This window comes from Hordeum vulgare, chromosome 2H, assembly GCF_904849725.1.
Source record: "Hordeum vulgare subsp. vulgare chromosome 2H, MorexV3_pseudomolecules_assembly, whole genome shotgun sequence".
NCBI classification, from domain to species: Eukaryota; Viridiplantae; Streptophyta; class Magnoliopsida; order Poales; family Poaceae; genus Hordeum; species Hordeum vulgare.
The window spans coordinates 641666497-641693640 of NC_058519.1; the positions used below are offsets into that span (position 1 = coordinate 641666497).

Sequence of the window (27144 nt, forward strand, 5' to 3'; positions counted from 1 at the left end):
GCCTGTAGACGCCGCCATCATTGCCGCGATCGCAGCCAGGCATGGTTTTCACCGACAGCTGCACCACGCGACGAAGACCGGCTGGTCCAACCGGCATACCACGACCACCACTTCGCCCGCACGAACACTGCAGCCGTTGCTACCCACTATCGTCCTAGGGCCGCCACCCCGGGATCCATCCTCCACCGCAAACCACTGCTTAGCCAGGGAAGGACGACCAGGCCCATCGACATAGGGCCCGCCTCATCGGATCTGAAGGCAGGGGAGGGGCCTGACCAGATCGACAACCGGCCCGAGCCTCGATGGAGAGGCCATCCAACAGCCAAAGCTGCCGCTGGGGAGCCCAAAGCTTGACCGTAGATCACAGATCCTCCATCGCCGCAAAGCCGGAGCCGCACAGGAGCAGGAAGGGCGCCACAGTCACCGGGCCCTGTCCAGCTCGGAAGACGCCGGCACGCCGTCTCCGAAGCAGGAGCAGCACACCGCACCACCGGAAGCCACACCCAAGGAGAAGACAGCGTCACGGGAAACGGCCTGAATAAGAGGGGAAAAGAAGCTGCCACGGGATGCCCCGCCGCCGTCGTCCGTCGCCTGGGCTTAGCCCGGCTGCATCCTTCGACGACCGTGAGGGAGGGGAGGGGGGAGGTGGGTGGCGGCGACGGCGGGAAGGGTTTCCACCCGAGCCGCCCATGGATTACAAAGTTTCGCTAAACTGATCTTGGTATGTACGTTTATAGATGGACTGGTGGAGGCTAATTACACAAATTGCAGTTGGGGCCAGCTAGATTAGAGACCAAAGAGGAAGGTTATAAACTTGGGTACTGACCTGGTGACAGCGAGAAGCACTATCTAGCATAGTTGAGGGCAAGACTAGTAGGATTAATGTTTGATATCTATTCCCTCCGTTTCTAAATATATTTTTAAAGCTTTCACTACGGACTACATACGAAACAAAATAAGTGAATTTACATTTTAAAATATGTCTATGTACACCGTATGTAGTCTGTAATAAATTTTTTAAAAACATATATATATTTAGAAACGAAGGAAGTAGTATCTATCTATGTACTGATACGTTGGGTGGGTAGACGCGGCGGCGTAGCAAACCACAAGAAAATAGGTGCATGCACGGTACCGATCGATGGACCGAGCATGCATGGCATGCAGGCCGAGTGAACTATAAAAATCATCGACATTGAAAACTAGGATTGCAGAAATCATAATTCTATTGATTTGTATCAAAAATCACTAATGTTGAGCCTAATTGTTTTTTTACAAAAACTACTAATCATCCGTTTCGCATCCGAAGCTACTGCGTGCGACCGCACGAGACAGCCGCACACAGTCCATGATCGGCGTCGTGGCGGCTCAAGGGGAGGTTATCGAGGCATTGCGTCTGTAGCCAACCAGAACGCATGCGAGCAACATCAACAAGACGGGGCCAAATCCTGCCAACCCCGGGCCGGGGTAGTGCAGGAGGATTACGCCAGATCCGGCGTGTCACGCCCAAGATGCGACCCTATCCTCAATTTGGCACGGGGGCCTCATCAGGGATAGAAGCGCATCTCGTCGTGTCGCAAGAATGGATATCGTTACAAGTACATGTACTGAAAAGGAGAGATATATAAAGAGTTGGCTTACACTCGCCACAAGCTACATCAGAGTCACATCAGTACATTACATAATCATCAAAAGTAAGAGCAAGGTCCGACTACGGACGAAAACAAACGACAAAAGAAAAACGACGTCCATCCTTGCTATCCCAGGCTGCCGGCCTGGAACCCATCCTAGATCGATGATGAAGAAGAAGAAGAGGCAACTCCAAATAAACAATCAGCGCGCTCGCGTCATGTGACCTTTACCTGTACCTGCAACTGCTGTTGTAGTAATCTGTGAGCCACAGGGGACTCAGCAATCTCATTTCCAAAGGTATCAAGACTAGCAAAGCTTAATGGGTGAGGTATGGTTAAGTGGTGAGGTTGCAGCAGCGGCTAAGCATATATGAGGTGGCTAACTTACGAGTACCAGAAGGAAGAGGGGGAAGAACTACGCATAGCGGACGTGAACTACAGATGACCAAATGAATGATCCTGAACACCTACCTACGTCAGTCATGACCCCACCGTGTCCTCGATCGGAGAAAGAACTCACGAACGAGACAGTCACGGTTACGCACACAGTAGGCATGTTTTAATTAATTAACTTCAAGTTATCTAGAACCAGTGTTAAACAAAGCTTCCACGTTGCCACATAACCGCGGGCACAGCTTTCCGAAAAGATTTAACCCTGCAGGGGTGCTCCAACTAGTCCATCACAAATTACCACAAGCCGCATAGAAATCCTCAATCACGAAGCTCGCGATCTCGTCGGATTCCCTAGTGGAAAACCTCAACTCTGGGATTACCCAAAGCATCACCGGAATCCCGATGCACAAGATATCTCGTCAAAGGTAAAACTAATCCAGCAAGGCCGCCCGACGTGTCGACGATCCCGATAGGAGTCGCGTACCTCGTTCTCAGGACACGACGGATGGGTCACACTAGGAGTACCAAACCTCGGGTTGCCCCGCGGTGGCCCCGTAGTCTGCCAATTTGGACCAACACTCATGAGGAGCACTGGCCCGGGGGTTGATTAAATTATCCTCGGGGTCCGGAAAGTCCCTATGCAATTTTATTAGGTGTTTAGGCAAATGTAGTACCAAAGTTGGGCCTTGCCAGACCAGCTTTAATCTAAAACGAATTATCAAGGGGGTCCCCATAACAACCCCGATCGTGTTAGGAGCGCTCATTTATGGAACATAACACCGGTAGCCGAAACTAAGGGGGCAAAGGTGGAACAAAACACTAGGCTAGAAAGGCCGAGCCTTCCACCTTTTACCAATTATATAGGTGCATTAAATTAAATAGCATTTAATATGGTGATAAAACAAGGAACCCATGTTATCACATGGGAGCAACTGCACCTGCAACTAGCAACGCTAACACATGGATACGCAAGCGGTAACATAGCCAATCAGTGGTCTGCTAGGTCGAACAGGTTGAAGGTTAACATAGCATTGTTGAGAAGCTGATATTTAACAGGTGGTAGGCAACGAGACATAAACGATAGAAGCGATAAAACTAGCATGGCAATGATAGTAGTGGTATCTGGGGAAATGATCATCTTGCCTGAGATCCCGCTTGGAAGAAGAATGCCTCCGTGAAGCAGACGAACCGACGTAGTCGAACGGGTCCTCATATCCGACACGCTTGCGGAACTCTATCGAGACGGGGAAAACGAAAACAAGCATCAACACATGATAATCACCACACGACGCACAACACATATGATGCATGAGCTACTGAATACATGCAAGTCACGGCATGACAAATCACACAATCAAACACTACACATTAAGTGAAGTTCAATATGCACGAGTTACATATTGACGAAACTCCACGGTAGTTATTTAGTTCACTCCCGGTTATTTACACGGCAATGTTAATGTTGTTAAACATGCAAGAGGTGAAGCGGGAATTAAACTACCTACCTAGACATTTTAAATGAGGTCAGAAATGTCCTATAGCATCTCCGAGACGACCTCACATGTTAATTTACAATTCTGTCCAGATCTGATCTAATGCATATAATTGGTTGTTAAACAGCAAAACAAATAGGTTCACGTGATTCTACGCGTCAAGGCAAGCAACCTACACGTAAAGAACATCTCCAACGGAGCTACGGATCAAAAGTTGCAAGCACCGCAAGATATGATGGCATGAATGCAAAATGTGTGCAACGGCGGCTACGAGCACTTCAACACATTCAAACAGCAAGAGAAAATGAAACTACACGAGATTCTAAGCAAGTTACATGTAGGACTCGATCAAAACGGAGCTACGGTTTGAAAACTACGAGCAAAACAAGAAAACGCTACAATCTGCCAAAACAGCCACATAGCAACTAATACGCCTCACAACTTCGGCTACACAACTCCGATAAGCTCAAGCAAAGCATGGCACAGGAGTGGACAAGAAGCACTACTACGAACATCTAACAACTACTAGCATGGCAGCACGGAGCACTAGGTAAAGAAGACACTAAAAGGGCACCTCGCGCACTATCTCAGACTTAGTGAAAATAACACCTCCTGAAAGTGCACTTTTCAGCCTGAAGGCATATTGATAGCAGCAAAACCTATAGCTACAGGACTTCAAATGGCATGAAACTTCACAGCATGCTAAATAAACATAAGGGGTACATATAACTCCATTGGACCAACCCCACAAGAGCTACAGGTCACAATCTAGAAGCAAAACAAAACAGCAACAAAATAATAGCAGATTCCAGACTTAGCAATATTTCAGCTCCTCTGAAACAGCACTATTCAAGCAACTTGAGGGCAGTCAAACAACACCTAAACATGCATTTCTATTGCAACCAAAAATACCAGGGACTAAACAAAACATCCGAGATCAACTCTCTAGTTGACAACTAATTCAAACGAGGCACGAAATAAATCCTACGAATTAAACAAAAGGGCATCACGGCAAAATATCTCGCGAACTAACTTCCTCAAAAGCTAAAACTAATTGCACAGAAAAATCCATGAGATTTTTCTACCCCGGAAACATATATAATATGAGGGGTTGCAACGCAAAATATAGTCACACAATAATGCGAGAAAATACCTCTGAACGGGAAAATAAACTACCGACAAAACCCTACACGGAAAAATACGAGTGACCGCTCTAAAATACATAGAAATATGGTCCCTAAAACATGGACATTAAATCTATGGCATACGGGCAAACCGGATACGCACAAAAATTAACTACGGAATGGATCCTAGTTAAACAGCATGTAAAACGAGACATTAGGCACTCTAAACAGCGTTAAATAAATATGCATGTTCGATAAACGTGTTCTACTCGCGAAGCTACCCCAAAACGATATATAACACGCGTCGTTCCGATCTACGGTTAAAAAGATACGGGTATTTTAATATTCGGTTAAAAACTGGAATTAATTAATTCCGAAAATTCCTATTGACTAACGGGCCTAACAAGGGGCGCAACATAGCTAATTCACGCCCTGGGCGAGGGATAGGCTTGCTGGGCTCACCTGCGTGGCTACTTGGGCCGACGGAACTGGTGAGGCGCTGGGCCGAGGCCGGCCGGCTGGAGTCGGTGGAGCGGGGCCGGCGGCTCGGGCGTGGGCCGCTGCGGTGAGGCCCCATCTGGGCCGCTGGGGCGCAGGTGCCGGAAGGCCCACCTGGGCGTCTCGGCGCTGGGAGCGACCTCCTCGTCGTGCCCGAGGCACGACCTGGCGGCGGATCGAGCATGGGAGCCCAGCGGCGACTAGGGAGCCAGTTCCCGGCGGCTGCGCAGAACGGGCGCGGCTGGCGGCGCAAGACGACGGCGCATGGCGGCGGCGGACTCCGGCAAGGCTGACCGGCGGCTCGTGGAACGACGCGGCGGCCAGAGGTCGCGCAGAACGGGACGGCGAGGCGGCGAGGAGCTGCGGGCTCGGCTCCCCGCGAGCTACAGCCGGCGGCGGGCAGAGGGACGCCCCGGAGCGGCGCGGACAGGCCGGCGGCGACTCCGGCACCACGGGCTCGCGTACGGGGAGGAGGTTGGCCGGCTGGGGAGGTCCGGGCAGGACGCTCGGGCAGGGAGGAGATCGGGGCGGCGGCCGGACGAACCGGGCTCGGCGGGCCCCAGATGGGCTTCGCGGGCCCGGCGGCTGGAGAGGGAGAGAGGAGACTGGCTAGGGTTAGGGGTAGGTTTTGGCACGGATTTCGAGGAGAGATGAGAGGGGCTGTCAGAATAATGGCATGGGGGGGTATTTATAGCGAAGAAAGGGGGTTCGGTTAACCGGAATTTCGTTCCGGATCCAACCGCGTGGTCGGATTCGGACGATTCCGAACGCGGGTATGGGTACGCGACCGTGTTGTGTAGATGTCCGGAGACGAGAGGGAGAACGGGCGGCGCGGCACGAACTTTAAAACACCGACAACGTCCGACAGTAGCCCGAATACGGTGCCGCTACGGGCGACCGTTCGGGTACCAGACGGTCTCCGATCGCGACGAAAATCGACAGGCGGCCTAGCTATATCTAATCGCGACCGCGTGCCAAGTTTCACCTCGATCAGAAAGGGTTTTAAACGCGTTTTAAAAATAGGGTTTCGACGGTGCCGCGGGCGCGTGCGTGTGCGGTCGGACTCAGAACGGATGACGACGAGAACCGGCAACTCCTAACGAATGCAAGTTTTTGAAAACTGGCGGCAACGGAGATGCCGATGCAATGCAGATGATGCGCATGATGCGATGATGACACGACAAATAAAATAAGCCACACGACGAAAACGGAAAGAGAGGGGAAGCTTCTAGAACGTCGGCATCGGGCTGTCACACGACGTGGGGCACGGGAGCGAGACGACCTGGGAAGTTATGGCAGGGCATGGGGCATTGGCCAACAACGGAGGACCCGATTTCTTTTTTTCTCCAATGGTCCTTTTGCAGAATAAAATAGTATATGGGGATGTAGTTGTCTTTTTTCCCCTCGCTACGCCATCTTGTCGAGCAGTATCCATCTGTCATAATCATGCTTAAAATACGTTAAGACGTCAACTAGTGGTTTCCGCAAAAAAGTTAGACTCAACATTAGTGGTTTTTGGCACAAACCCGTAGAATTCTGGTTTCTGCAACTCTAGCCTTCAATGCAGGGTCGGCCCTGGAGGGGGGCGAACGGGGCGGCCGCACCGGGCCCCCAAAACTGAGGGGCCCCCCTCCCAGGTATATGTACATTAGGTACCCGTATACCGTATCATGACGAAAAACGTTTAGAGGCTCGTGCACGTACAGGAAAGGGTCAAAGGAGCACGTACAGGAAAGGCTCGTGCCTCGTGCAGAAAGGCTTGTGCCTCGACGCCTCGTGCAAGAAACGGTCTGGACTAGGAACGTGCACAGGAATCGCTGAATTGACGCCTTAAAACGTGCATAGAGCCGCTGGTTTTACTTAAAAAAAGGAATCGCTGAATTAACGCCTTGACGGTATGTTTCCAGTATTGCTTGGCTTGATCGCTGGGTTGTTTCTTCGTTGACCGCCGCAGCGCCGCTGTTGGTCGCCGCCGTCTTGCTCCAGCCTTCAAGGCGTTAATTAACTCGCTCGTTCAACTCTGTGTATCTGCGGCTTTTGTCTCCTGACGAACGAGACGCCGGTAGTCTGCAGGCCTGTAGCAGGTACGCCTCTCCTTGTGTACATGCCCTAAGAGCAAGTACAATAGTAGAGTCGGTTGCCGGCTGTAAGCTCATGCCATGTCACCTATAGCCCATCTTACAGCTAACATGTACAATAGTTGATTAGAAGAGTGTACTACTTATTTAGTATATGACCCACCTTTCATTCTCACAAAGTGTCTAGGAACACGTGCTAGAGTTGGCTCTTAGCTAAGAGCCCGCTTACCTTCTCTCTCATCTTCTCTCTCCTCCAACTAAGCAAAAATATACTACTTTATTCCTTATAGCCAGCTGACTCAGCTCTATTGTACTTGCTCTAATCTATGCGGCACTGCCGTCTGCGCCTCTGCGATATGTCAATGGATTGTCTTAGTATTTTTCTTCGTGTTTTAATCCTGATTCCCGAATCAACAGGTCGAATTTTTGGTTGGGCGATTAAATCATTGAGCCCATAGAGAGCTAGTGAATACAAACGTACAGGTACTATACTATGCCCTATCAATTTTTTCCATGATATTATGTAAAGATCTTTTGTAGTTAATCTAATACTTTAATTAGCTAATAGCTATGTGCTTATTGTAAAAACTAACCGTTCCTTTCAATTTCAGCAAGGTCATGTCAGGTCCGGGTAGAAAATATCCATCCGAAAGTCCTAAAAGAAAAAAGAAGCAGGAGGTAACTGAGGAGAAAGAGGCATTGAGGGGATCCATTTTCAAATATTATAAGCACAACAGGAGCACTTCAAGAAATCCAGATGAGTTGGCGATAGTTCTTGTGAATGACCAAACTAATGCCAATCGGAAAGATGACGATCATACTCCTACAAAAGACGATGTTGACATCAACATGGATGATATCAATGTGAGTGATCATGGGCACATATTTAATTCATCTCCGATAGAATCTGCTAGTGTTGATGAGGAACCGGTTATTACTGTGAATATTTATGATCCAAGCAATTGGGGTAGTCTTGATAACAAAGCTAGGGACATATTAGTGGAAAAGGGGCCTCAAAGGAAAGAAGAAAATACTACATATCCTTCGGATAAAAATTTAGGACATTTTGAGTATAGCCATTACTCAAGAAAAATGAGCAATGGAGAAGTGCGTGATAGGAGATGGTTAGTTTTTTCAAAACACACAAAGAAAATGTTTTGTTTTTGTTGTAAGCTTTTCAATTCTGATAAATGCAAGAGTGCATTGGGGCATGATGGGTTTTGTGATTGGAGGCATATTAGTGAGAGACTGAAAGAACATGAAGCTAGTGTCGACCACATCACCAACATGAACTCTTGGAATGAACTAAGAATTCGACTGAGTAAGCATGAAACAATTGACAAAAAGTTACAACAGCAAATCACAAAGGAGAAGGAACGCATAAGGCAAGTTTTATTAAGGATAGTTGCCATTGTGAAATTTCTTGGTAAGCGTAATTTGGCTTTTAGAGAATCCAGCGAACAACTTTATGATGATTCAAATGGCAATTTCTTAGCTTGTGTGGAGATGGTTGCGGAATTTGATTTGGTAATGCAAGATCATCTTAGGCGTATTCAAAACAAAAATATCCATTTTTTTTACTATGCGTGTGACTGTGGCATCAGCTGAAAGGAGTTTCTCGAAGTTGAAATTATTGAGGAACTACCTGAGATCTACAATGTCGCAAGAGAGATTAAATGGTTTGGCAACTTTATGCATCGAGAAAAAGTTGCTAGATGAAATTGATATTGATACTATCATTAGCGATTTTGCATCTCAGAATGTTAGGAGAAATTTTTGAAGTTAATATGTAATACATTATGTGATATGCACATTGATTTTCGGTAAACTTAATTATATATGATGAATGCTTTATTTAAAGTAAAAATATATGATGATTACTAGTTAGATATTTATACAAAGGGCCCCGGATTGTAGTTTCGCCCCGGCCCCCTGAAACCTCAGGACCGGCCCTGCTTCAATGTCGATGGTTTCTGTAATTCACTCCATGCACGCCCAGTACAAATTACTACACATACTTTACAAGCCAGCCGAGCAAAAAACTACTCCCTCCGTTCCTAAATATAAGACCTTTTAGAGATTACACTATGGACTAGATACGGAGCAAAATGAGTGAATCTACATCCTAAAATATGACTACATACATCCGTACGTAGTTTATAGTGGAATTTCTAAAAGGTCTTATATTTAGGAACGGAGGGAGTACTATCTTTGTAGAAAAAACTACTATCTTTGTAAGTATATTGATTCGTGAAGAAACAAACAAACAAGGTTACTCTGCTTTCCATATATACCTAGCCCCTTCCTTGTGAATCAAGCGTGTTTCACATCCACGTAGTACCAACACGAAAAAGAAGAAAGGAGAATTAAACTAAGTTTGTATGTTGCATGGTATCCATCCAAAACATCTTATATTTTCAGTCCCTAGTGAATATCTAAAACATCTTATATTTATGAACGAAAGGAGTAATTAATTGACATGTATACATGACAACCATCTTATTATTTACACACATGTTACACAGCACATGGCAGATGCCACGTAAAATTTTGAAACTAGTTCGCTATAAGATAAAACCAATCAAAGATCTTATTTTCAAAATGCCTTTGCCCACTACAATCGCTAGCATCTGAGCTTGCACATGAAGGACTTGGATTCGAATCTCAAGCCCTCCTTTTGCCTTTTTTTTGCCATGATGGAATTTTATTGTTTTTTTGGCTTACGTACATGGCAATTTTTCTAGAACAAATCAACATGGCAGTTTATAAATTTTAAAAATATGGCACATGGCAATTTAAACATTTTTTAACAAGTCATGTTGGTTTTTGTACATGGCATTTTTGTATTGTTAAGAGATGTCATGTTTATTATTAAGAGACAACATTTATTATTATTAAGACATGGCATTTGTACTATTATTAAGAGATGTTATTTTTATTATTAATATGTGGTATTTGTATTATTACTAAGAGATGTTATTTTTATTATTAAGAGACGTCATTTTTATTATCGAGAGATGACATCTTTTTATTATTAAGAGATGTCATTTTTACTATTAGGAGATTGCATTTTTATTATTAATAGATGACATTTTTATTATTAAGAGATGACATCTTTATTATTAAGAGACGGTATTTTTTAATATGAAGAGTTAGCATTTTTTGTTATCAAGAGATGTCATTTTATTATTATTAATATAGGTCATTTTTATTATTAGGAGATTTCATTTTTATTATTAATAAATAACATTTTTATTATTAAGAGATGGCATTCTTATTATTACGAGTTTGAATTTTTATTAATAAGAGATGGAATTTTTCTCAAATTTTATTATCCGAATAAAACATTTTTTTCTACAGGATGGTAGTTATATTTTTCCTAGATCACACGACCTCTTTATTTTTATCATACTTATTGTGAATTTATAAATTAGAGCAATGCCAGTTTTATAAAGTAGCATGCCATTTTTTGTAATTCATATCAGGGGCAAAATTGTTTTGCATAAGATGACAATTTTTTATACTACTTTTGTTACATACATCATGCAAATCTTTGTTCTTACAATTTTATGGAAAATAAAATGGTAATTGGGTATGGAGGCCTAGAGGCCCAAGGGGGAAGCTAAAGAGGGCCTCAGTGGGCTGGTTCGCTGGTCAATCGACCAGCCAGGGAACGAATTGTTCGATGGAGCCTCCCTCCCGTCAGCCACATATTGGGATCTTGACTAAAGAAACATATTGGGATCCATTATTTTGTACTCCTTCCATACGGAAATTCTTGTCATAGGTATAGATGTATCTAGATGTATTTTAGTTCTAGATACATCCATTTATATCCATTTGTGTGACAAGTACAATACGACAACCAAATAGAAGATATACAATTACATGTCAGAATAAAGGTCTTCTTTTCGAATTTCAGTGAGACTGTCTTCTTCCTTACCTTTAAAAAAGATAAGTAAACCATTCTTTGCATTGCATGACTGAGTGATGGATGCGGACAACGACAAGCCTGCATTGTTTATATTGTATTCCCTCCGTTCGAAAATATTTGTCATAGGAATGGACATATCTAGATGTATTTTAGATTTAGATACAACCGTTTTTATACATTTGAGCGACAAGTAATTCCGGACGGAGGAAACAGAAAAGAGAGTATAATATCTTATTCCTACCTGTTGTAGGAATCTACCGTACGTAAGCCTCCTCTTCTGTGTCATTTGCGCCTAATACACTATTTCAGCATAATGTTTTTGATTCTTGGTTTTTTTTAGGGAGAAACTTCAGATCTATTCATAATCAACTATGATAGTACAAAGAAAGAACACCAGAGATAACAAAAATTCAGGGCCCATGGATGAAGCTTGGCCTTCTAAATCCAAATAAACATATGAATTTTATTGCTTTTATTTGTTTGCCAAGTTTCTTGTAAAAAAAACTTGGCAAAGACCTATTTTGCGAGTATTATAAAAAAACTTGGCAAAGACCTATTTTGCGAGTGTTATAAAAAACTCGGGAAAGTCTCTACTTTGTCGAGTGCATTGCTGGGCAAACTTTCTATTTGCCCAGTACCCTTGCTTTGCCAAGTGTTTTGTATGAGATATTCAGCAACGGAAAAAAAAGCAAAGGCCCTGTCTGGCGAGAACCCCCTGAAAAATCACTCGGCAAACAGCCCGACACTCTGCTTATATTATTTTTTAGCGTAGTGTATGATAATTCACATGAGCGACAAACTATAGAAAGAATTGACACATTTGTCAAATTAAATTTAGTTATTCTCATTGAATCTTGGCCAGAATTATTTGACTCGGCGTTCACAGACTCACATTGCGCCCCAAACAAAAGGTAACAGAGGCACAAATTATTATAGCATCCTTAAACGTTCAGAGGAAAAATAAGACTGTATTTTCTGGCATGTCTCTTTCCTTTCGAAGATAGAGATCACACAGCTCAATGGCTGAACCTTGAAGTACTAAGTTCTTCTCATCAGTTTTGGAAAGATAACCTCCGGCCCTGATCACTTCACCTTTCTCCAGTAATACTCTGACCACATAGCTGCTTTTTGCAACTGAGAGTTGAAAGCACAGCTAGTCTTCTCCATTGCTGACAAGACATTGTCTACCCCTTCCAGGTTGAGATACAGGTTGACCAGAAGGTCACAAGACCAACAAAATAATCCACTCCTGCGATTACCACAACAGAAAGCCAGAGAATACTGCAGTATTTATTTGGTTTAAGAGACAAGCATTGTGGTTCAATCAAAGGAGCTACTTTTACGACTGACTGACTGATCATGAGTCATGACCATACAGAATATGTGTAATGTGTGCATCCATTGGAGGCCTCCAGATTGCATAACTTTTTATCTAGAATTCTTCTTCACGGTAATCGCACAACACCCTAGAATGCACCATGACAATTGTTTCTGAGTTGAGAATCACAATGGCGGTACACTCTGTTCATGATCAGTCAGTCAGTCAGACAATACAATGAATAAAGGTAAATATTTCTTACCGGAGAGACCTAGGCATCTGCAATGTATTTCTACAGTCAGCGGTTCCTGGGAGTAGCTTAGCGCTTCTCATCTTCAAAACATGCTTAGCACATAAGATCAAATTATAGTAACTAAAGTGCACTAGCGCAGCAACTAGATTTCAGATGAGAACACAGCTCAATTCTGTTTACCCTTCTGTAGCCCATGAATACAGCACACTTAATGCTTCACAGAAAAAAAAATTAGCATTACTGTTCAGAGAGGCATAACTGAAAGTAACCAGGATATCACCGGTGGCAAATTGGGTTTACATGCAATGGTTGCTGAAATTTAAAAAATGCAAGCATTTAATCTAGAGCAACCTAGCTTTCTCTAACATTATGAAGAGACAGATCACAGGTTCTTTGATGTTTTAAGAGTGAACATAATAGTAGTAACTATCATCAATAGAGAGCAAAAGCAGTGCACCAACCATCTCACAGTTAGACTGTTTTATATCTGGTTGTGTGTTCCATTCCTTGGTCACGCCTTCTTGTTGCATGGATGCATAAATGCCGAGATTGGCTATTTCCAGAAGCAAGTAGCCAAGTACTTTGCCACAAACTTGGATGCTCATAAATATGTAATGTGTGACACATATCCAAACATTTCAGATCAGAGTTACGCTTTCTTCATCACAAAAAAGGGGAAATTCATATGACCCTCAGGCCTCAGCTTGTTATTTTAATTCACCACCTTATTTTTCAATAGGAAATTTCAAGTATACTGTATCAATTGTCACTTTGTCAGCCAAACTCTCAGGAGGCTGGTACTTTACTGGAAGCAACTGTACGTTCTCCCTTAGTTTCCCTTCCCCTGAGAAGAGAGATACTATTAACGAAATCGTTGAAGCTTCAAGTGACAGCTGTTTAGCATCAAGTTTAGCGAGATAAGTTGCAGCCTTTACAACTGCACCTTTTTCCAGCAACGCCCTGACCACTTGATTTAGCAGACTGGAGTTGGGAGAACAGCTAGCCTTCTCCATTGCTAAAAACATATCATCAGCCTCTGCCAAAAACCCTTCCTTTATGAAATTCGTAATCATTAAAGTGTAAGTCACAACAGAAGGCACCAACCCGATTGCTGATATAGTAGCAAACAAATCCTTAGCTTCTTCAATTCTCCTAGTTTTAAACATTGCAGAAATCATGGTATTGAGTGTTATGATATCAATCTTCACGTTCATTGCACGCATTTTCTTGAACAGCTCTATTGCTTCATCAGTGCAATTGTTTTTAGAAAGTCCACAAAGAACTATTTTGTACGTGGCAACGCTCACTGGTATGCCACTTTTAACCATCGTATCGAATTTTTCCTTCGCAGAAACTGTTCTCCCAGAGCAAAACAGTCCATCAAGTATAATGTTGTACATAACAGTCGTGGGCTTAACCCCGCTGAGTGACATTTCCCTTAAAAGACTCAATCCATCGGTGATCCTTCCCATTTTGCAGTAGCCATTAAGAAGTGTACCATACGTAATAGCATTGGGTTGGAGGCCAGCAGACTTCACAGCATGAAGTACTCTCAGTGCTTCCTCCACACTGCCAACAAGGCAATATCCATCCATCAGTGAATTGTACATAGAAACATCAGGCCGCTGACCGATACCTACAATGAAGTCAAACATATCCTGTGCCTCCTTTACATTTCCTTCTTTGCACAGGTTGTTTATTACAGGATAGAAGAACACATTGTTAGAACACATACCTCTATTAATTGCTTCAGAGATCAATTCCTTGGCTTTCACAAAATCGCCATGAGAGCAAAAACCCAGAACCAGACATTGGTAAATGCCTATATGAGGTGAAACTCCTTGATTGATCATTTGATTAAATTTATCCATAGCAGCAGCCATCTTACCCATCTTGCAAAGTGAATCCATTACCACTAGATAGTCAACTACATTTGGGTTTACTCCTTGTTGCCTCATTACTTCGAACAAGTGCATAGCCTCATCCATCAGTCCACGTTTAGCATATGCCTTGATCAGTATGTTGAAAATATGGTGGTCAGGTACAATACCATTCCGTACCATCGAATTGAAGAGACCAATCATATCATCGAAGCATTCTCCTTTTGCATACCCGTTAAGCATAGTAGAGTAGGAGACGATATCAGGTTTCAGGCCCTTTGCAGACATGGAGTCAAAAATTTCTCGAGCTTCCTTTGTCCTTCCGTGCTTACAAAGGGAATCCATAAATGAGTTGATCGTGAAAACATTTGGTATAACACCAAGACTAATCATTTCTTTGAATATCCTAACTGCCGCCTTCCACTGACCCGAAGTAGAATATCCATGGATCAGACTATTATATGTCCTGATATTGGGTCGAACACCTTTATCAACCATTTGCCGAAGGACCACTTTTTCTTACAGGGTATATAGCAAAAAGTTTAAACAATGTCGTAATACATTAGCATGCCAAACTACCTAAAGAGACAATATATTAAAGTTTGAGGAGGCAAGGAGAGGAAAGCATAAAACAATGGGTGCATTGCAAAAGCTTTTGAACTTGTCCATGCAATTAACATTTCTATTTGGGATACAAACAAACTCCCTATTCTATTTCAAGCTCATCATTTGATCAGGGTCCCTTCTTTTTACTATCAATGAATGGTGATACTGTCGAGGAGGTCCTCGACTTGTCAACTTCCGGAAATAACAACAAATGCGAAACACCATGAGGAAACCATAAATATGCCATCTTAAAAAAACACAGAAATACTCTAATGGAGGGAGTAGCATGTTTTGACCACAGTCTCTAACAAAGTAGTTGACACAATGTTCTTCAATTGCATAAATTCTTTGTTATTCAATTGCATAAATTCCGATGAGAGAAATATATGTATTTTAACATATGAGAAGATGGCAACAGGGCCAGTCAGAAGTTATTAGTTGCTTCAATGTAATTTTTATTAAAGGTATATGCTACTCTACTACTTTTTGTCAGATATAGAATTTAAACTTGATGCAATAGTTTTTGGATGCAGATTGTGCAATCATGATAAAAAAAACATGTTGTTTGCATACTTCTCCCAAATATCTCCAAAGTGAATAATTTTATTCACATCAATTGAAACATTAATCTTGATGATAAAATAACGTCATAACCTGGGATTACCTGGCCCGGTGACTTGAGAATAAATAATATGAAAATCTTAAAATAAACAGTCTTACATCAGATAAACTGAAGACCCTAGACTGTTGAATGTCAATGTATTTTTTTTTCTTTTCTTGTTGAATCCACAAGAGATCAAGATGGACACGCCATCAAACAAATGCAAAATATGATATGATACTCATGTGAGCCATGCGTCGGATCCCCTATTGTACTACTGCCATGTCTTCTGGATAGCCTGCAGTATGTCAACATGGTTTAAAACCTGCAATACAGCGGATACTTTGGACAAACATGGTTAAACCATGCGCTTTTTTCCATGCACTTTTCTGGAAAACAATTCAGAACCCACACCAACAGCAACAGTAAAATACAGTCACTTGCTACAAGTGATACAATTAGAAACCCACACTACAATTGCAGCCAGTACTAATCTTTGGAGAGATCACATACTAGATCATACAGATCGGTTAGCAGTAGACGGAGAGATCATGCATGGCGGGTGCAACCATGGCCCCACAAGGTTCATGTACCGGGCAGCAAAGCCCAAGGTCTGCGGCGGTGTCTCGCAAGGGCGCAAGGCAAGGCAGGAAGCAGCAGAGCATCCGGCACCGGCCTCTGCCGCTGCCTGGAACCGCACGCGCACACTTTACTTCATAAATCACATTGCATCCATCTCCATGTGCTTTCAAGTTAATAAATTCTTTTCGGTTCACCTTTTAAATCTTGTTCTTCTTCCAGTTTGTACACACGAAAATCGTAACTATAACAAGAGTGGATCAAGCATAATTATGCTGTCTGCAACGAGGAACAACAGCATGATGCAACAAGAGTGGACCAAGCATAATTATGCTGTCTGCGATGCGACCCTGTAGAGCAGAAAATAAATTAAAAAATGAAAAAAAAACCCCAAAAATTATCAGAGCCAGGTTTCGATCCTGGGACCTGTGGGTTATGGGCCCACCACGCTTCCGCTGCGCCACTCTGATTTGCTTGTTCTGTTGTTGTAACGCAGACTTATAGCAACGTTTCTTCATTTATCTCGTTATCTAGGATACTGATTGATGTTGTTCTATTGATGCAGTGCTGTGCTCTTCATTAACTGCATAACCAATGGTGCCTTTGTTATGTCCCAAGAAAAATCCTGCCCTTTCAGCACTGGCAGCTTGTTTCTATACATGATCTTGTAATTTATCAAACAGATAAAGCCTAGCCTTATTTTGAGCCTAGCCAAATTATGCAACAAACCAAAACTTACAAGATCACGATGTCAATATGCCACTCGAATCTAGGGCTCACGCGAACCGGCACGGATATCTGTATAATCCATAGAGATTTTTTTTTTGCAAAGACCCCAAATCTATGTTGACATTAAAATAGTGGTACAACACACCCCATAAAGATACGAAAATTACACCACTTTTCTTGGGGAACCGCCCCAACACAATCGCCAACGGGAGATGAGGGTGCGTCGTCGCTGCCGCCACCGTTACTCCCTCCCGAAGCGAACGAGAATCTTGGATTCACGGTTGGATTGATGACGAATCCAAAGTCTCCATCTTCAACCCTATAGGACCAGCGTGTCGGAGATAGGCTGATACAGCACCGCCGCACCATCGCAACCTGCCTAAACAGATCCAGGAGCACGCGCCACTGGAAGTTCGCGGCGCCGCCACAAGAGGTGGCCTCGAGGTGGGGAAAGAGCTCCACTTATTTCAAACCAACGCCGTCATCACCACCTTGTCAGCACTGCCGGAGACATCTACCCTACTATCTACACGCCTCAGGCACGGAACAGACCCCTCCTCCCACGCCGTCAGAGCAGTAGCGGGAGAGGGAGGAGACCGTCGATCCAGTCGTTGGCGGAGCGAGGGGCCAAGGGGGACTTCTTTGTCACCTCACGCAACAGTTGGCTTTCTATCCATAGAGATTTAGGTGTGCGTGATTTTTTAGTTGATGCTTGCATGCATTAGAGTGTAGTAAAGTAGCTCATAGAAATTTTGTTGGTCTATCTTATAATGTAAAGAAAGTCTATCGGAAAAATCTTACATTTTCAAACTTTATATTAGTTCTGAGTTAGTTTGCAAGCTGGAAAAAATACTAATGAGGATAATACTTTTTTGTGAAACTTGCCATTTCTTTCCTCTCCCCCTCCCTCCCTCTCCTTCTTCTACCAATGACGCAGTCACTAGTACAACTTTTGCACGTGCAATTTGCGCCCTATCCCTCTCCTCACCCTTTGTTTCCTATTGAGCGTGTCCTTTTCGGGCCCTTTTCCCACCAGAGTGCGGTTGTATAAATCAACATTTCTTCTAATTAATGACCAGATCAACAACATATGCAGCTCAGCAGCAATAGCAGATCACCAACAACATACCTACAACAACAACAACACAAGAGCCGCAATGGAAGATCAGCCGGTGCAGATGGTTCTCGAGAACATGGAGAACATGGACATGGTTTACTGGTAGGCATGATCCTTTGTTCCAACAACAATATCATATGTGACTATTCCTAGGTGTGATCTTTCTCCTGGAAAAATTTGACACTAGCAATTTGACAACATCTTTATAGTAGCAATTTGACAGCAGTTTGAAAGCAACAACTTGACAACAGTTTGAGAGCAACATTTTGACAACAGCAATTTGACAGGAGTTTGAAAACGACAGTTTGACAAAGAAAGTTTGACAGTAGCAGTTTGAAGTATGATAAAAACAACATCAACAATTTGACATAATCAGGATTTTGATAACAACAACAATAACAGTTTCATAGCAACAACAATTACCATGGACTTTGACATAAATTGTACTCCAATCGAGGAAGAGGACATACCTGGAGGAGGCAATGTTGAGCAAGAGGGTGATTTGAACATGGAATAAGATCATCCATTGTAAGATGCAGGCGGTGAGTACTGCAGGAACATGCACTCGAATAGTCCAAGAATATGCACTCAAAAGGAGAGGACTCCATGAATAAATATGATCATGTGAACATGTTAGCATGTGAGTAGAGAGAATGTGCATTCATTTAGTGAACCTTTGATGAAAAATTAACTCTCTCTTTAAATCATATTGGCATTTTCATACCGACGTAAAGGACAGGGGTTTGAACCTTCTTTTGGAAAATAAACAAAGAAAAGACATGATACGTCTTCAACGTATCGATAATTTATGAAGTACTCATGCCATGTTTGCCTATGTTTACAATACTTTTAGATAGTTTTGATGGACTTTATATAATTTATTTAGAACTAAACCAGACTGACGTTATTTTCAGCAGAATTACCATGGTGTTGTTTTTGTGCAGAAAATGAATCGCCCGAAACTTTTTTATAATTTTTTCTCGAGGAAATAAGCAATATTGGAGCGAAGAACCACCAGAGGGCAGCCACCTGTGGTCCACAAGCCAACAAGGTGCGACCCCCATAGGTCGTGCCCTAATGGCTTGTGGGGCCTATGTGGCTCTGTTTGCCATGATTCCAACGCTGAAAAATCCTATATATACCAGAAACCCTAGAAATAAAGAGAGAACTTCTGCTCTGCCGCCACAACTCTCTGTATCGATGAAAAAGCCAGCTGGAGCCTTTCCAGTACCCTGCCGGAAATGGGAAATCATCTCCGGTGTCCATCTTCATCATCCTGGCAGAGGCCATGACAAGGAGGGATAAGTTCACCCTCGGGGCTGAGGGTATGCGCGAATAGCGATGTGTTCAATCTCTCTCTCTCTCTCTCTCTCGTGTTCTTGAGATGGCATGATCTTGATGTATCATGAGCCTTGTTAACCTAGTTGGATTATATGATGTTATTACCTTGCTACCTTGTTGTGATCAATTGAATCTTTCCTTTTAAGATCTCGTTATGTTGGATTGAATATTTTGGTTTGAGAACACTTGATGTATGCCTTGCATGCGGACAACCGTAGTGACATTGGGGTATTCAAGTGATTCACTTGGCATATGTTAAGGCATCAACTTGCGGATTCCGGTGACCTCGGGGATCTATGCATAGGGGTTGATTGCACGTATTCATACTATGTTCTCCGATAGAAATCTTGGGGTGCTCCTTGAAGTTCTTTGTGTTGGATTGAATATGATAGATCTGAAATTGTTTGATGCATGTCACATAATTTACCCACGGATACTTGAGGTGACATTGGAGTATCTAGGTGACATTAGGGTTAATTGATATGTATCATGGGTGTTATTCTAGTATGAACTTCGGGGCTGTTTGTGACACTTATGGGAATAGCTCAAAAGATTGATCAGAAAGAATAACTTTGAGGTGGTTCTACTACCTACACCAATTTCATCTTATTTTCTTCTCTAGATAGGAACTTTGTAGTGATTCTTTGTTGCACGTTGAGGGATGATCATATGATTCTACTATGTTAGCATTGTTGTGAGATTGCACTAGTGAAAGTATGAACCCCAAGCCTTATTACCAAGCATTTATACAAAGTTTTGCTCGTTGTTTTACACTTTCTACCTTGCTATTTTTATGTTTTCAGATTACAAAAAACCTATATCTACTATCCATACTACACTTGTATCACCACCTCTTCGCCGAACTAGTGCCCCTATACAATTTACCATTGTATTGGGCGTGTTGGGGACACAAGAGATTTCTTGTATTTGATTGCAAGGTTGTTTGAGAGAGACCATCTTCATCCTACATCTCCCACAGATTGATAAACCTTAGGTCACCCACTTGAGGGGAATTTTTTGTTGTCCTACAATACTCTGCACCTTGAGGCCCAACATAGTCTACAAGAATAAAGTTGCGTAGTAGACATCAAGCTCTTTTCTGGCGCCGTTGCCACAGAGGTGAGTGCGTATCTTGCAATTAAATATTTTAGTTTCTTGTTTTTCACTAGTTTGGTTTTATAAAATAAAACTACAAAAAATGGAATTTAGGTTGCCTCATTTGCTTCCTCTTTGTAATGTCTTTCATGAAAATGACGGTTCAGAAAATTGTGCTCAATTCTTAGAAGAATAATTTATGAAAATGCTTAATGTGAAATCCCTCAATGATGAGCATGATACCTATGTTGTTAGTATGAATTCTCTGAATATCTATGATGTTAATGATCATTGCACTAGTCATGATAAAAATATTTCCTATAATCATGTCAATTTTTTTGGAGTGAATAAAATTTGTGAAGACATGCCATATAGGGATGATAGATTTTGTAAGAAGCATAAACATGATAAAACCAATTGGTGGCTTAAAGTGATAGATGAATTTTCCATAAGATTATGCTCTCTCCATCCCATTACTTGTAAACTTTGCAATAGGGTTGGTCATCTTAATTTCAAATGCATGCCTTTTCATGATCGAACCGCTTCCAAATATTGTGATAATCTTATCTCACGTGAACTCTATAATGAACTTTGTTTATTTTTTGGGTGTGAAGACTTGTTACATAAAAATGACTGGTTTGATATATTCCGTATCACTAATGATAATGAAGCTAATCTAGAATAAATCTATATGTTTTGCATACTGAACTGCAATGAGAATTCTTATATTGCGAACTATAGAAAAACGGGAAAAAATGTAGAATATAACAGGAATACTAGTGAAAGGGTAAAGGTATCCCAATACCCTCCTATTGGTTCTCGTAATGAATCAAGGAGGAGCTTCCCATATCTTCAATAATAAGGTCGGATAAATTACCTAAACCCACACATAAGGTGGTGAAGAAGAAAAAAAGAAGGAAAAGTAAAGTTAAAAAGGTATCTCTCCTAAACAGTGTTGCTCCTATAATCGCTGAGAGTGAATATGAAAGTAGTGTTGACGATGATACAATTGATGATTATTTTTTATGCCTACTACTTGTTGTGATGAGGATGATTGGGAATATAATGATACTCCTTATAATATGGAAATTATTTTTGGCACCAACGTGGAAAATTGTGATGATAATAATTGTTGTACTACTAGTGTCATCCTTACTATTGATCATAAGAGTGATTATGCTAATGATATGCAAACCAACAAGCTTGGGGATGTTATGTGTGATGAGAATGATATGTTTGAGAATATATTTTCTCCAATTAATGTTTGTACCAAGCTTGGGGATTCTATTCTTAATTAAGATGATCTTTTTAGTCCCCCTACTTCGAATGATCAAATTTGTTATGATGATTGCATGCCTCCTCTTTATGATGATTGCATTTTTTATGAAAGTGGGTTTGGAAGAGTGTCAACTTTAGATGATTACTATCCCACTATTTTGGAGGGTGTTGAATCTTATTATAATTATAAAAGTGGATTTTTATAGGTCATGAGTTTAGTAATGATTCCACTATCTTGGAAGAGGTTTCAATTGATTATGATGATAACAAAGTTGCTACTTATGATGACTATTGTGATGATACTTATGTTATAAAAAGTAGTGATGATTATTATTATAAAACTTGTCATAATTATGAATACCATTTTTATGAACATTACTCTTTTAATGTGGAAACATTTTTTAGTATTCAAGTTTCGTATGATACTCCCACTATTATGTATGAGAAGTTTGCCTATGGGGAGAGTAATAAATTTTCTATGCTTGTGGATCATGAAGATAATGCTTTTTGTGATAGTTATATTGTTGAATTCCTTCATGATGCTACTGAAAATTATTATGAGGGAGGAAATAGGCTTGTAGGTGTTGCGATAATATCAAGTTTCCTCCCTATGTGTTCAAAGTTTTGAAGTTATGCTTGTTTTGCCTTCATATGCTAGTTGATTCTTGCTACAATAAATTGTTTGCTTGCAAAATACCTATGCATAGGAAGTAGGTTAGACTTAAATGTTCTTGTCATATGATTCATGATGCTCTCTTGTATGCCTCAGTTACTATTTTTATACGAGCATCATTGAAATCACCATGCCTAGCTAAAATGCATTAAAGAAAAGCGCTTGTTAGGAGACAACCCAGCACTTTTACCTACTGATTTTGTGTGTTCACATGATTAATATACTGTGTTAATCATGTTTTGTGTGTTTTTATTTCAGTAAGGTGCAAAGTAAAGCCTTTGGGATAGTGTGGATACTTGGTTGTTTGACTATTTGCAAAAGCAGATACGTTTACATCGAGTGCAGAATTTCTCTGATTTCACTGAAACGTTAAAAATTCTGAAATTTTTACATAGTTTTTAGATGAAAATTGTATGAGTTGTCCTAATGTTTTAGAATTTTTAGAAAAAGGGAAGTATAGTATTTGTGCAGATCTTTACAGACTTTTCTGTTTTTTTTAGATTCTGTTTTGCATGCATTTTGCATATTTTAGTGTACCCATAGCTAATATTGAGTGACATAAATTATGGGAATTATAGAATACAGTAGGAATTATGTGAGAACAACTATGAATCTTGTCTTGACAGTACCTAAGTGAATGATCTATCTTTATTACACTAACCCATCTCACAAAGTTCTGTTAAGTTTTGTGTGATTGAAGTTTTCCAGTTTTGGGTGAGATACCGACATAAGGAGAATAAGGATTAGCAATAAACTAATCTTGTGAATTCCCAAGGTACCCCAAAGGTAATATTCAAGGAAGACTCAAGCGTCTAAGCTTGGGGATGCCCCGGAAGGCATCCCCTCTTTCGTCTCCAACACTATCGGTATATCTAACTTGGAGCTATACTTTTATTCATCACATGATCTGTGTTTTGCTGGGAGCGTCATTTTATCTTGTTATTATATGTTATATGTTATTTATAATCTTGTTTTTCAAATAAAAAGTTCCAAAAATTGCCTTTAGAATGCTTGAATTGCATGTGTAATGTGTGATGTACAAAAACAGAAACTTTTGTTGTAGCATTTGAATTAACAGATTTTACTGGAACATGGAAAGTTTTTGCAAATTTTGCAAAGTACTGTAACAAAAAATATTTATAATTACCTAATTTTTCATAATTTTTGGAGTTATAGAAGTACACTGTCTTAATAGATTGCTCTAGACTGTTCTGTTTGGCCAGATTGTTGTCATAGTTTTGTTATCTACTTATCCTAGAGTTTTCATGACTTATATTGGTTGACATAAATTTTTGAAATGATAGTACACAGTACCTAGTGTTTGAAAATTATTATGCAACTTGTCTTGGCAGTACATGAAGTGTTGATTTAGTTTTATGTGTACTAACCTATCTCACGAGTTCTTTTCAAGTTTTGTGTGGATGAAGTTTTTGAGACTTAGGTAAAACTGGGATATGAGAGGATTGAACGAGATATAAAAGCTCAAGATTGGGGATTACCAAGGCACACCAAGTAAATATTACAATAAGTTTCAACCATCTAAGCATGGGGATGCTACACATCCCACCTCTCTTCGTCAATAACTATCGATTAGCCTATGTTGATCCTAAGTGCTTATTTGTCCACATGATATGTGTTATTCTTGGAGTGCATTTTTATTTAGTTTTATGTTTGAATAAAATACTCAGATCTGAAAATATTTATTTAGAGAGAGAGAGAGAGAGAGTCCTCACATAGCTACTTAATTGTTTGACTACTCATTGATCTTCACATATATCTTTTGAGAGTAGTTTGATGTTCACTCTTGTGCTTCCCTTATATCCCAAGATTAAATTGTGCATGAATGAAATATCATACATATGGAATTACCACTGTGCTATATTCTTAGTAGTAGTTTCACATTTGATTTTGAAAGCAAAATCTATTGAAGTTTGACAATCATAATATTGGTCATACAAGCAATTAATGAATGACTAAGTGTAAGAAAGAGAACTTTCCCATACAAAAATATTATCTTGGACATCTTTTATGATTGTGAGTACCCATTAATTATTTTCAAACTTGATCAAATAGTTGAAGTTGGGCAAGGAAGACAACGTAATGGTTATGTTGGGGTATGTTTGCATAGAAGTTATATTGTTATGGGTCCTCCAACATGTGGTGCTTGTTTAGAACCTTTTGCTAGCCAAAACTTTGTACTAAGTAGAGATACTACTTGTGCATCCAAATTCTTGAACCAAGTTTCTTCCATGAGAGTCCAACATACCTACCTATATATGGTATTTCACTGCCATCCCAAGTAAATTTGCATGTGCCACCTCTAAACATTCAAATAAACATCCGTTTTGTGTGCCCGTACCGCTCATGGAGCGACGGGCGGTCATTATCTTCCATGCTAAGCGAGTTATTCTCAAGATGAGTGTTTATTCACTTGTCATTGCACGAGAGGGGCTGGTAAAAAGGATGCCCAGTCCTGCATAATACAAAAATAAATAAACAAGACCCCCTAGAAAGTTGATTGTTTGGAGGGCACCCATGGAAACGGCTAGCCATGGAATGTGATTGAATGGTGGACGGGGAGTAAAATTTCATTTATATTTGGGAACCGCCAATAATGTGATTAGCATGGAAAATATTGAAAACACTGTCGTGACGTTGACATGAAAGGCACACCACCCAAAATTACATATTCATCTCTATTTTAAAACAATGAGCTCCTGCTTCCATCTACGAAGGGATAATCTATTTACTTTTATGTTACTTACTTTTCATGTTGAGTCAACTTCTTATTCCAACATCAGTCTATTACTTGGCAAGCACCATGTGGTGGGGAAAGATCCAAACGTATATACCACTCAAATATATCTGATCGTGATTCATTATTGTTGACAATTATCATTATGATAAGTATGTTGGGAGGCAAAACTCTAAGCCCCTATTTTCTCTGTGTTCGATACAAGTTGTTTGTTCTTATAATATGCCATGAGTATTAGCAATCACAGAAGACTATATGATAATTGAGTATGTGGAGCTCTTACTTAGACTTGATGATGCATTAAAGTTTTTTGGTGACTAAGAACATGGGTTGTTAAATTTCAAGAGAATGCATTGTTTGAATCATGACATATGAATTAATTATTACTCAACCATTATGATTTTTTATGAAAAAGTTGTTGTTTATGATGCTACAAAAAGTGATTTGAATTATCATTGATAAAACTTATATGCTATGCTAGCATTCACACTTCATAAATTATTTCTCTTATCATTTACCTACTCGAGGATGAGTAGGAATTAAGCTTGGGGATCATGATACGTCTCCAACGTACCGATAATTTGTGAAGGACTCATGCCATATTTGCCTATGTTTATAATACTTTTAGATGGTTTTGATGCACTTAATATGATTTATTTAGAACTAACTTGGACTGACGCTGTTTTCAGAACAATTACCATGTCGTTGTTTTTTGTGCAGAAAATGAAAGTTTTCAGAATCGCCCGAAATGTTTTTATAATTTTTCTGTAGCAATTAAGCAATATTGGAGCGAAGAACCACCAGAGGGGAGCCACATGTGGGCCACAAGCCAACAGGGTGTGCGTCCCTAGGTCACGCCTTGATGGCTTGTGGGGCCCACGTGGCTCCGTTTGACATGATTCCAACACCAAAAAATTCTATATATACTAGAAACCCCCGAAATAAATAGAGAATTTCCGCTCTGCCGTCGTAACTCTGTGTATCAACGAAAAATCCATTTGGGGTGTTTCCAGTACCCTGCCGGAGAGGGTAAATCATCTCCGGGGGCCATCTTCATCATCCCGTCGGAGGCCATGACGAGGAGGGAGTAGTTCACCCTCGGGGCTGAGGGTATGCGCCAGTAGCTATGTGTTCAGTATCTCTCTCTCTCGTGTTCTTGAGATGGCACGATCTTGTTGTATCACAGGCCTTGTTAATCTAGTTGGATCATATGCTGTTATTCCCTTTCTACCTTGTTGTGATGAATTGAATCTTTCCATTTAAGATCTCGTTATGTTGGATTGAATATTTTGGTTTGAGCACACTTGATATATGTCTTGCATGCGTATACCCGTAGTGACATTGAGTTATTCAAGTGATTCACTTGATATATGTTATGGCATCAACTAGCGGATTCCCGTGACCTTGAGGATCTATGCATAGGGGTTGATTGCACGTTTCATACGATGTTCTTCGATAGAAATCTTGGGGTGCTCCTTGAAGTTCTTTGTGTTGGATTGAATATGATAGATTTGAAGTTGTTTGATGCATGTCACATAATTTACCCACACATACTTGAGGTGACATTGGAGTATCTAGGTGACATTACGGTTGATTGATATGTATCCTGGGTGTTATTTTAGTACAAACTCGAGGGCTATTTGTGACACTTATGGGAATAGCTCAAAAGATTGATCAGAAAGAATAACGTTGAGGTGGTTCTACTACCTACACCAATTTCATCTTATTGTTCTCTACTAGATAGGAACTTTGGAGTGATTCTTTGTTG

General features: G+C 40.9%; 1 protein-coding gene across 1 annotated transcript in view; it reads right to left on the bottom strand.

Annotated features, from left to right (window-relative positions):
- Positions 1-5061: 5061 nt before the first annotated feature.
- LOC123428884 (protein Rf1, mitochondrial-like) overlaps positions 5062-27144 on the bottom strand; it is a 34993-nt gene continuing 12910 nt past the window's right edge. The window contains exons 2-6 of the mRNA XM_045112992.1: positions 16403-16497; positions 13478-15120; positions 12659-12672; positions 12244-12400; positions 5062-5622 (exon numbers count right to left, since the gene is read on the bottom strand). Coding sequence (XP_044968927.1) covers positions 5062-5622; positions 12244-12400; positions 12659-12672; positions 13478-15120; positions 16403-16497 — 2470 coding nt within the window. The remainder of the gene's footprint in view (positions 5623-12243; positions 12401-12658; positions 12673-13477; positions 15121-16402; positions 16498-27144) is intronic.